This window comes from Trichomonas vaginalis, chromosome V, assembly GCF_026262505.1.
Source record: "Trichomonas vaginalis G3 chromosome V, whole genome shotgun sequence".
In the NCBI taxonomy this organism is placed as follows: Eukaryota; Parabasalia; order Trichomonadida; family Trichomonadidae; genus Trichomonas; species Trichomonas vaginalis.
The window spans coordinates 32,375,117-32,388,082 of NC_067207.1; the positions used below are offsets into that span (position 1 = coordinate 32,375,117).

General features: G+C 29.6%; 2 protein-coding genes across 2 annotated transcripts, besides 7 other annotated features; one reads left to right on the forward strand and one right to left on the reverse strand.

The window, feature by feature from the left end:
* Positions 1-260: 260 nt before the first annotated feature.
* TVAGG3_0443220 (uncharacterized protein) lies at positions 261-599 on the reverse strand (the record flags this gene model as incomplete). The annotated part of the gene is made up of 1 exon (XM_051234293.1): positions 261-599. The coding sequence occupies one exon, from the start codon at positions 597-599 to the stop codon at positions 261-263; it is 339 nt and encodes a 112-aa protein (XP_051104023.1).
* Positions 600-1,799: 1,200 nt separating this feature from the next.
* Positions 1,800-1,837: a mobile genetic element.
* Positions 1,838-3,191: 1,354 nt separating this feature from the next.
* Positions 3,192-4,495: a mobile genetic element.
* Positions 3,288-4,415, forward strand: TVAGG3_0443250 (Mariner transposase; the record flags this gene model as incomplete). The annotated part of the gene is made up of 1 exon (XM_051234294.1): positions 3,288-4,415. The coding sequence occupies one exon, from the start codon at positions 3,288-3,290 to the stop codon at positions 4,413-4,415; it is 1,128 nt and encodes a 375-aa protein (XP_051104024.1).
* A 987-nt stretch (positions 4,496-5,482) lies between the features above and the next one.
* Positions 5,483-5,519: a mobile genetic element.
* Positions 5,520-5,868: 349 nt separating this feature from the next.
* Positions 5,869-6,222: a mobile genetic element.
* A 538-nt stretch (positions 6,223-6,760) lies between these two features.
* Positions 6,761-7,737: a mobile genetic element.
* A 284-nt stretch (positions 7,738-8,021) lies between these two features.
* Positions 8,022-8,909: a mobile genetic element.
* Positions 8,910-11,533: 2,624 nt separating this feature from the next.
* Positions 11,534-11,571: a mobile genetic element.
* The last annotated feature ends 1,395 nt before the right edge of the window (positions 11,572-12,966 follow it).

Below are 12,966 nucleotides of genomic sequence, written 5' to 3' on the forward strand. Positions count from 1 at the left end.
CCTTCAGAATTATATGGGAAGATACTAGTAACAAGCACAAATTCATGCTCTTCTTTGGTTAAAGGAGGGTTGCTTTCAGTGCAGATAACTTTGTAACGCTTTGATGAAGCAGAGATGTTTCATAAATACTCCACTTATTCCATGGATCAATTCCTGCCGTATACTGAAATTAATGTAAGAAGTTAGCAACTGTTGCTGTGTTACAGTACTTTGCTCGTTTTTCCTCATTTTCTTTTGAGCTTTTGATCTCAATGTTGAGATCAGAGCAAACTCTGTTTAACCATGATCTTGAGGGGAGATATACTTCTAGCGAAGTAAACAATTCTTTTTCCTCTTGTTGGAAATTCGTCTGGATGAACAAGGCCAGCTAGATATAAAGCTCTGCTGTATCTATACTCCAGTAATTCGTAGGCAATCTGATAAGCTTCGATTACCTTTTCACATGCAAGACCTTTTGCTCTTTGATTGATTTCACCATAAAAATCAAGTAATTCGACCTCTGAAAGATACGATGGTTCTCCACCATTACATGTGGTTGTCCATACATTTTCCGCAATTGTATGTCGCAACTCTGCAGTTATTGAATCATCGCGTTCCATGTGAAATTCATCTTTGTTATCAGTGTAGCACTTTTTGTTTAGTCTTCTTTTGAAGATTTTACGTTGAATACGAGACAAAACTGCTTTTTCTCAATGAAGTTTACATTTGGCTTTAATGTAATTAAGACTTTTCATGTCACTTTTTGTAAAGTTCATTTTCGGTACGGAACAAATGCATATATTAATGCATTAATTCTAAATGTAATAAATTTTGTATCTTTGAAAATTTCAAAGTTAAAAAAAATTGGACTAATATTATTCGTCTTCAAATGTACTATGCAAATTAAAGTTTTTGGGCTATGGATTCTGTGGGATAAGATTATTGAAATTTTGGATGTTCCTCGAATTGGCCAGAGATTCGAGTGTCAATGCCTTGTTCCATAACATAGTAATTGTGTTTGTGACTGAGCATATTTTTTTCTAAAATATAGAGATTAAAATTGTAAAAATCTTCATTTAAGGAGTTCCTGTTAAATGATTGTGACTTGATTATATTTGTGTCGTTTTTGGTAGTCTCTTTATTCGATTTTGATGAATTTATGTTCGAAATTCGGTATTTAACTAATAAGATTCAGAGTAAAACACTGGAAATCGGATATTCTCTATGCCAATGAACTGGACAATCTGTGTGTTTGGGAGGTGAAATTCCAAATTTTTTTGAAATCCCGAAAATGAAGATCAACCCTTTATTTTTGATTAAGATATTTTACAATTTCAGATTTTTTTGAATACTTTTGATTCGGTTTTGTTAAAAGCATATCAGCTAACTTGTTTTAAAAATCACATATTTTTATGTGGTAAGACGAAATGATGGAAGTGAGGCATATCTCAATATTTTCACCAGATCTTCAGGCATTTAGCATGGATATATAATTGTTATCATGATTTGTATTTAGTAATATTATTTAATCCAACTTATCAAAGCTAAACAAGATAAGAAATGCGTTTTAATTTTTTTTTCAAACAAAATTGAACAAAAAATACACTTAGAAGATATATTTCTTTAAGTTATTTATAGTAATGGAAATAATATGGTATATCTATCATTAACATATAAGCAGATCATACCTCTCTTGTGCCATGCAATTATGAATTAAGAATTTTGTAAATTCAACTGTATATAATAATCTTTTAATTGAAAAACATCATCAGACCAAGAGATGTTAATCATGTGCATCTAATATAATTGTTTTTGTCTAGTGTTGAAAACAGAAATTCATCAAAAGTGACACCTCAGAAAAGCTATAATATTGAATTTTTGGAACTTTTGATAGAGCACGTTTTTAAATATTAATTAAAGTAAATGTATATTTGTAAAGATTCTTTTTAATAAAAAATAAAATTTTGAAGAAGAACACAAAATCTTCTGAAAAATAATATCACATAAACTCATATTATTTTCTAATATATAACTATTTTATATAAAAATCAAATTCAATGATCTTAAAAGCGAAGGATAAACCTCAAAATTTACGAATATAATGAGTGGGAATATAATGCTTATCTATCATAAAACCATATGAAATATCAATTTTTGCTTTACGCCTAATTTTTGACGACAATTAGCAAAAAATGTTAAATGTTAACACTCAGTCCATTTGAATATGAAAAATAAAATTGACTTTGATTAAATGTTTTTATTTATCATGCAATTCTTCTTGCGACCAAAGATTTGAATAAAATTTCAAAAAATAAGATAGCTTAAAAATAATATACGGTAGTGTTTACTAATAGATGAATAGTATATAAATTCTATTAAAATGGATTTGATCCAAAAAGATATATAAAATTTGATCATAAATAAAATTGTTTAGAAGTCATTTAAAATGATGTAATTATTCAAATTTTGCTAAAACCCATTCCTCTTTGATATATAACTCCCATTTTTGCATTTCTGGCTCGTACCAAAATTTTGAAACTTCGAATAATTCGTTAGGAGTGTAATTACTATTCGTTTTTGGATTAATATCGAGAGATAAATGTGGTGTATTGTTGTATTTTTCAATGAACTGCTGAACTGAGTCCTTGATTTGTTGAATATCATCCAACTCGTCTGGCAAAAACTTTTCTAAGCTTGGCCACAGGCGCTCCACCTTGCCGTTCTGTCTTGGCATATACGGCAAGGTGTGCTTCCAAACTATTCCGTTTTCCTGCATAACCTGGCCGAATTCACCGCGGTTTTCACCGCCGTTATCGGTCCAGATGCAGTAAGGGATAAACTCCTCTAAAAGTTTTCTTAAAATATTCGCTGTTGAGTTGGAAGACTTGTTTTTCAATAATTTAGTTTTGAGAACTTTACGTGTCATATCATTCAATATGGCAAAGAATGGAAAAGAAACATTACCGTGAAGGTAATGAATATCGCAGTGCCATATCAAATTCTTTGATATGGCACGATATTTGGTAGGTGGATCTGCTGGTTTGTAATCTCTTTTTGAAGATAAACCTGATTCCATCATAAATTTTTCCACTTGATGAGGCTTTATTTTTTGTAAATTGTCAAAAATTTGATCTTTTGTCAAATCTTCTATATTTTCAAATTCTTTTGCAATTTCTTCTTTTTCTTTCTCACAATCGGGATTTTGAACAATATAGGGTGTCCAAAGGTGCGTTTAGCACAGCGCTCTATATGAGACTATTAAAGGAGATATATGCTGATTATAAATATATAATAAAAAATATGAATATATGTATATGATGAGTATGTTGTATTTTGGCGCCATGCCGGGATATAAAATAAATTTTGAGACAAGAGGCGGTTTCGCGGGAAATTTTGGCGGGATTTTTTTCATTTTTTTAATGAATCATAAAGAAAACATCCTCGCTCTTGCAAAAAAATGCAAAGACTGTAAAAAAGTCTACGAGACATTGGTAAAATGCTTCGGTATGGATGCTCCTAGCTATTCCACTGTAACGTATCATGTTAGGATGTATCACTTCATGAACAAAAAGGCGCCCATCATAAAAATTGACAAAAAATCGCCGGATCAAAGAAAAATCAAAGCAATTCTTCAAGCGCTAGATGAAGACCCAAGAGCATCACTCAGAAGGATAGAGGAGATGACAAAGATACCACGTACAACAGTCAGTTATTATCTGCATAATTATTTGAACTACAAACTAGCGTATACACGTTGGGTTCCGCACAACCTTAATTCAGTTCAAAAAAAATCTAGAGTCCAATCTTCGAAAGAGCTCCTCTCTATATTGGGTACGTATCAATCCAAGATGTTTCGCTTTTTAGTAACAGGGGACGAGTCTTGGTTTCAATATGCAACAGAAGCCAAAATCATGTGGATCCCGAAGGATGAAAATCCGCAAACATTCCCGAAGAAAAAAATTGACACACCAATGATGATGTTGTCGGTTTTTTGGGGCGTGAATGGCATCATCGCAATTGATATTCTTCAAAAACCTAATACGATGAATGCTCAGTATCTAATTGACAATGTTCTTACTCAAATTATCAATTCTGATGAGTTTGAGAAATCCAAACAACAAAAACAAAAGTTTGCAATTCATTTTGATAATTCAAGAGTTCACAAAAGTCATAAGGTAATGAATTACTTGGTGGAAAACAATGTCAAAGTTGTTCCAAACCCAATTTATTCACCTGATATTGCACCCTCTGACTTTTATTTATTCGGCACGCTAAAAAAGAGAGCTGAAGGACGCGAATTCGCGAGTCCAGATGATCTTGAAAATTTTGTAAGAGAGCAATTTGAGCAATTTTCTCATGATGATTTAAAGCGTGTCTTTCAAGCCTGGATCGATCGCTGCGAACGCGTGATTGAATCCAATGGTGATTATATTTAAATAAACTTTATATATATGTAACTTGTTTATTTCTATTCGCAGTATTCAGGTTTGTGCTAAACACACCTTTGGACACCCTATATTTTGAAACCTTTTAATCAATAAATAAGTTTTTGAAATTCCTCCTTTATATTGTGAAACACAAGAATTAATTAATTGTTTTTGTTCAAATGTTGGTGGATTTGGTTTTCTGCCGCGACTAACTTTTGGTAATTCGATTTCTTGAAGTTGAAATGCTCTTCTTATTGTATTTTCGGCAACATTCAATTTAATTTTACCATTTTCCAATTCAACTTCCTTTCCCACACTTTTGTAATATTCACCTCTTTTATTCTTCTTTTAGCTTCAAATAGCCATTCTCTGTTTATAGATTTGGCAGTAGTCATAAAAGTGGTCCTTCTTTTGTGATAAGATTCAAATTTGAATGTGGATGATAAATAAAATCAAAAATAATTGTTATAATTTAAATGAAGAAGTAATTTAAAACGATTTTATTTATGATCAAATTTTATATATCTTTTTGGATCAAATCCATTTTAATAGAATTTATATACTATTCATCTATTAGTAAACACTACCGTATATTATTTTTTTAAGCTATCTTATTTTTTGAAATTTTATTCAAATCTTTGGTCGCAAGAAGAATTGCATGATAAATAAAAACATTTAATCAAAGTCAATTTTATTTTTCATATTCAAATGGACTGAGTGTTAACATTTAACATTTTTTGCTAATTGTCGTCAAAAATTAGGCGTAAAGCAAAAATTGATATTTCATATGGTTTTATGATAGATAAGCATTATATTCCCACTCATTATATTCGTAAATTTTGAGGTTTATCCTTCGCTTTTAAGATCATTGAATTTGATTTTTATATAAAATAGTTATATATTAGAAAATAATATGAGTTTATGTGATATTATTTTCAGAAGATTTCATTCTATATGCCTATGAAAAGTACTCTCAAAACTAACTTTTTCCTAATTATAATTAAATCTAGAATATTGTATTATGCTTAGTATTATTTCATTTTTCTCATTCAATTTAGAATTTACAAAGTCAAAAATTGAGAGCTGTCACTTTTGATGAATTTCTGTTTATTACATAGCATTAATAAAAAAATCATTTGTTCTGATTAATATTTATCCAATTGTTGTGCATGAAAATTCGGTTCACTTCACTTCTGACAAAATGTGACAAGTTTACATGACAAAAATAGTTTACATGCAAAATATATAGGTATTTTTTTTAAAAGTAGATTATCTTTATATATAAAAATAAAACTTTTGATATATTTGAGTAAATGATTTATTAATTTATTTATTTTTTTTAAATCAAAATCATATAAATATATATATATATAATAGTGAAATAGAACAAGAGATAATTATTGATGATTAAATGTGTAGACGAGGATAAAAGTTTAGATAAATTAATAAAATTAGTGTGGAATCAGACAAATTTCGGTTGTTTGGGAAGGAATTGTTGGCTATGATGTACTGATCATGAATCAGTACATCATAGCCAACAATTCCTTGTACAAAGTTCAAAAACTTGGGTGCAATCGGTTCTGATTGCACCCAAGTTTTTGAACTTTCTCGAGGGAATGAAAGGGTAAGAGGTATAACATTATGAATATATACCTCTTACCCTTCCATTCCCTCTCTGACAGCGGGAAACTTTGTCTGAATGTTAAACTATTCAGACAAAGTTTCCCGCTGTTTGCGAAGGAATTGTTGGCTATGATGTACTGATTCATGATCAGTACATCATAGCCAACAATTCCTTATACAAAGTTCAAAAACTGATTTTCATTTGCAGATCCACTTCTTGTCTTTCCATTTTTTTTTGAATCAATTTATACAAAATAAACATATAAAAACACAAAATTATTATTTTATAATATAATTCTTAGATAATACATCCGATATGTAAAGTGTCAAAAATGAATTGAACCGAATTTTCATGCATTACAAATATTTATCCAATAATAATATATATTCATTTTTGAATTTAATTAGCTTTTTTAAAGCTTAATATTTAATAATATTATTATTCAACATTCTTAATAAAATAAGATATATGCTTTATGTCTAATATATGTTTTGTAGAAATTTCGAGGAAATATCAAGGTTTCAACATCACTTCACTTCCACCATTTCGTCTTACGAAAGTTTAATTGTATGATTAAATACTTGGGCCATTCTAATATTTCATCTTTTTGAAATCGATTTTGCTCAATAGGATATGTATTAAAATATTTTTCCAATGCATCCAATAAATTATCCGTGCCATTTATTGATATATCAAGAAAGTCGTTTTGTTTTGTTTCTATCGGGGTAATACTCTCGTAAACGAAAAAGAGTATTTGACGCAGTCAAATCCCCTCTCTCAAAAAGTGGACTTTACATGGCAAATTTCAAATGCATGTAAGGTCCACTTTGATCAGTTTTAGGAAGGAATTGGAGGCCATGAGTTACTGACATTTCATCAGTATCTCATAGCCTCCAATTCCTTCGCAAAATGGGAGAAACTTTGTCCGTATAGTTTAACATTCGGACAAAGTTTCTCCCATTTTAAGAAGGAATTGGAGGGTAAGAGATATACCATATGAATGTATATCTCTTACCCTCCAATTCCTTCTAGAAAGTGTCCAAACTTTGGGTTAATTGCAAACTATTAACCCAAAGTTTGGACACTTTCAAGTGGAGATGGAAGCTTTGGGGTATATATTAATACAATATACCTCAAAGCCTTCCATCTCCACTACAAATGGGAGAAACTTTGTCCGAATAGTTTAACATTCGGACAAAGTTTCTCCCATCTTTCAATGTAATTGCTACCTGTGAGGTACTGACTTGAAGTCAGTGCTTCACAGGTAGCAATATCCAAAAATTTAAAAACATTTTATCAGTTCGTTAGAGAACTAGAGCCTCCTAGGTACTGAACCAGAATCAGTGCCTAGGGGACTCTAGTGATCTATATAAATCTGAGAAACTTTGAGGAAATTGTTCGTCATTTCCTCAAAGTTTCTCAGCAATTTAGCGAGGAATGTTCGTTATCGTGTAGATATTTATAATATATACATGATAACAAACATTCCCCGCTAAAAGATGTAAAATCTTATAAGAAATAATTGCAAAAGAATAACAAATTGCAACAAATTTTATATGAAACTGAACCTTATGAGGTAGTGATTCAAGATCACCGCCTCATAAGATTCAGTTTCAATCTCAAGTATCTCAAAAGTAAGGCTCTATTTTTTGCCATGTAAAGTGTCACTTTTCTGTCAAACCATTTTTATCGTTTTCGTTTACAACAATACGATGTGAAAAGTGACAAAAATATACTATGATTTATATTTCATTGTATAATAAAGTCGAGAAGGGAGTCCTAACCTTAAGAAAGGGCTCTCTTCTCGACTTTCTGCTGCAATCTCACTCGAATTGCGCGTATATACTGCTTCTTTCATTAGAAGTAGTATATACGCGCAACAATATGCCATGGCAAGTGCACTTGTCACCACTTTTAATGTTTCTCAAATGCAATGCGGGAAGGAGTGGCAATATAGTACTTGGGTAGTTGTGGAGTTATGTGTTAGGAGAGGGAACAGGACAAATTTGCCACACGGCACTTTTTTTAAAAAATTAATGGAGCGGAGCGATAATCTGCTGCAGGAGCCCCAAGGCTCCCAATCATTACGAAAGGGAGCCTCAGGGCTCCTGAGAATCCATCAGCAGAGGCCTTTTCATTTGGCCTCTGCTGATCAAAGATTCGGCGAAGCCATTCTTCGTCTCAGGAGCCCCAAGGCTCCCAATCATTACGAAAGGGAGCCTCAGGGCTCCTGAGAATCCATCAGCAGAGGCCTTTTCATTTGGCCTCTGCTGATCAAAGATTCGGCGAAGCCATTCTTCGTCTCAGGAGCCCCAAGGCTCCCAATCATTACGAAAGGGAGCCTCAGGGCTCCTGAGAATCCATCAGTAGAGGCCTTTTCATTTGGCCTCTGCTGATCAAAGATTCGGCGAAGCCATTCTTCGTCTCAGGAGCCCCAAGGCTCCCAATCATTACGAAAGGGAGCCTCAGGCTCCTGAGAAACCTCTTTGAGAAGGTTTTCTTTAAGAAAACCTTCTCAAGATGATTGTCAGCATTCACTCAAAATCTACCAAGAGTTTCAAAGTTTCAAATCTATCTGAAATGAAGCTTTGAATCTCTTGTATATCGAATTGTAGAGTACCTTTTCAAAATGTCTTCTATTGATTAAATTTAATCAGTAAAAGTCATTTTGAAAAGGTACATCTCTATAATTGCTATTGAGCATTCACTCTTGGAACCTTGGAGCTCTTGTGTAGTGCATGAAAACTCCAAGATTCTAGCATAAAACATATATCATAGACATAATTTCTTCAAATATAATTTAAGGTTATTTTTAAAAATTAGAAAAGCGTAATTTAAGGTTATTGAAAAGTGACGCTTGGCAAATTTGTCCCGTACTCGTTAGGAGAGGGGTGTGGGAAAGGTGGGTGGGAGTGGGATGGGGTGTGTGGTACTTGGTATTGTTCCTTTACCCTGCAATTGTTAACTCCTCTCTTGAATTAAAATTCAATGAATCACAATCAAATGAAAAAGTGCAAGCTTTTCCCATTCTGCACAAATAGGTGCAGGGTGCCAGTGATAGACTCTGCATATATATGTGCAGAATGGGAAAAGGCAGCAATCTATGTTATGCTTTTACAGATCATAGTATAATAGTCACCTAGAATTGATCTGTAAAAGCATTTGGCAATATTTTATCATTGAACTGAATTAATGAATTATCATCTTTTTGTCTTTCTCCTTCATTCTTTTTCAAGCAATCTGCAATATGTGAGAATGGAACTTGGCATAATACCAATAATGAAATTAACAGTTGATCTTCACTCATGAAACCTCTCCTTTAGAGCATTTCAGATGAAAAATTTTGGAATTGGTTTGTTTTCATTATATCTTGTGGGATTTTGAAATATTCTACTGCTTTATTGAATTTCTCCCATACTTTATTTGCCTTTTCGAGATATGGATTATCAGGATAAATAGGGGTTTTAAGATGATAATATCCTGGTAGTGGTTCCAATGTAGGCTTTAATAAATCGCATTGGTTCTTTTTAGCTCGTTCAATTTGAATAAATTTGATAACATCATCTAGGGATGCGCTAATTACGCCATTTGACCGGGCGTACATTTTTTTTTGTTCGCCCAAAAATTTCGCCATTTGAGAAATTCAAAAATTAAAAATAAAATTTTAATCTTGATTTTTTTTATTTTCGTGATTTTTTTGGAACTTACATAAGCGATTAAATACATTTTTAAGCACTCGTTTATTATATGTAAATATATCTTAATAAATTTAATTCCTTAAGGTAGAGCGTGTTCAAATTTAAAATCTCATACAATATTTTCTTAATGGCGTATTTTTCTGAGGTCGCCCAAATAAAGGCGAATTCAAAATTGAGAACTCTAAGGCGTATGGCGAGTATTCAAAAAGTACGCCACTTACAAAATATTGAATGTGGATTATCAAATTTTTGGCGTGTTCAATTTCAAAATATTGATACTTAGTTTATATCACTCTAGATGATGTTATGAATGTAACAATAACACAAATAGAATTTTTTCTTAGAGATTATTTTAAAATTTTTATTTTAAAAAATGTTGAAAATAGTATTTTAAGTATATTGTGTAAAAAATTAAAAAAGACACAAATTTAATCATTTTTATATAAGCAATGACAAATTCCAGATATGAAAAATATCCTGGTGATGAAAGGACTTATGAAAAATTAGAGTATAATGCAAAATCCAAACATTGGATTATGGGTTGTACTGCTCAGGTTCCCACCCAAGATGGAGATTCATTCAGATGCGCCTTTAAAAAAAGAGATGATCACCTAAAAAAAGAAATCAGCAATGGGAAGCTTCATGAATGTTTCCCTGATAGTGCAAAACAAAAAGATATTCGAAATTTTATATTATCTACAGAATCACAAATGGAAGGTTCTGTTGAATTTAATGCTGATGGAATTTTTCGCAGATTAGCTATCCTATTAGCAAAGCATAATATCTCTCTCAGCACAGGGGAAAGTGACGAAATATACAACTTAATTGTGTATAGCTGAAAAAACCAGAATTTTCGAAAAAGTGACACCAACTATTAAAGTTATTTTATTACTAGATTTATTTACAAATTATAAGATAATATCATTAACCGAATATATTTTTAATATAAATAAAAAACTTTTTTTATACAAAAAATTACAATCAATCGATAAATATTATAAACCATTTATTCCAAAAAGATTAAGTAATAGGTGGGATCCTGCATATAATATAATTTTATGTCATAAAGTTTACAAATTTTAGATGGACCACAGTGAGAATGTGAGTGGTTAATTTAAAGGTGGTCTGATAAAGATATCGAAGCTTACTCAATACAGCATGAAGCAGTTTCTAATACACAATCTTACTAGTGGTGTTTCGGTCGCCAGCGCTCTCATAGGGGTGCTGATTTCAAAAACCACTACTTCAAATTATTCAACAATACTCAATGCAGCATGAAGCAGCTACTACTGCTGTATCTTACTGGTAGTGTTCTTCGCTTCTTACTATCAACTCTAAAACTAGTTTGATGTATTATTTATTCATATATAAATATATACATATATAATATATACATATATAAATATATACATATATAAATATATACATATATAAATATATACATATATAAATATATACATATATAAATATATACATATATAAATATATACATATATAAATATATACATATATAAATATATACATATATAAATATATACATATATAAATATATACATATATAAATATATACATATATAAATATATACATATATAAATATATACATATATAAATATATACATATATAAATATATACATATATAAATATATACATATATAAATATATACATATATAAATATATACATATATAAATATATACATATATAAATATATACATATATAAATATATACATATATAAATATACATATATATAAATATATAAATAACAAAATACAATCAAAAATAGTGTTTGGAAATTTAAGGTTAAGTGTCACTTTTCTAGTGTCACTTTTTCGTAAATTCTACCACACTTGCTATCCTATTAGCAAAGCATAATATCTCTCTCAGCACAGGGGAAAGTGACGAAATATACAACTTAATTGTGTATAGCTTTTGTTTAGGCTATACAACATCAAAGGAGAATGGAAAAACTGCAATACAAGTTGGAATGGAAAAATCCCTCATTACAAGCGCGATAAGCTCAAAGATATACTCATACAGACATCCAAAGAGATTCATTCAAGTATTATGGCGCGCTTCTCTACGTTCAGCATGCCTTACGCTAGTGTCGCTCTAGATGAAGGTACCACACAGAAGAGATCTTTACTCGACTTTGTGTTGGAAAATCCTTGCTTTCCAATTCAGTCTTATCCAGCCCATACAGAAAGTATTTTGTTATTTATATATTTATATATATAAATATATTTATATATGTATATTTATATATGTATATTTATATATGTATATTTATATATGTATATTTATATATGTATATTTATATATGTATATTTATATATGTATATTTATATATGTATATTTATATATGTATATTTATATATGTATATTTATATATGTATATTTAATATGTATATTTATATATGTATATTTATATATGTATATTTATATATGTATATTTATATATGTATATTTATATATGTATATTTATATATGTATATTTATATATGTATATTTATATATGTATATTTATATATGTATATTTATATATGTATATTATATATGTATATTTATATATGTATATTTATATATGTATATTTATATATGTATATTTATATATGTATATTTATATATGTATATTTATATATGTATATTTATATATGTATATTTATATATGTATATTTATATATGTATATTTATATATGTATATTTATATATGTATATTTATATATGTATATTTATATATGTATATTTATATATGTATATTTATATATGTATATTTATATATGTATATTTATATATGTATATTTATATGTATATTTATATATGTATATTTATATATGTATATTTATATTGTTGCATGCTAAGATCAGTCATAATGTAAACCTCTCAATTTTATTGTCCTGGGAAGTATCTCAATTCCTTCAAAAAAATTGAAAAACTATTTAATTTTAAAAATATAATACTTTTAATTAGTTAATTAATTGGAGATATTTTTAAAAAATCACTTTTGATAATACTTTTGAGAACTTTAATTAAAAAAATATATTCAAAAATATCCAGGATATCAAGAGGGAATTGTTCCTTATGAGGTATATAGTTATGATGTATACCTCATAAGGAACAATTCCCTCCTTAAAACGAGAAAACTTGTTCGAAATTGTTTATCATTTCGAACAAGTTTTCTCGTTTTTAATAAGAAACTAAAGGCTATGAGGCATTGATTATATATTAGTGCCTCACA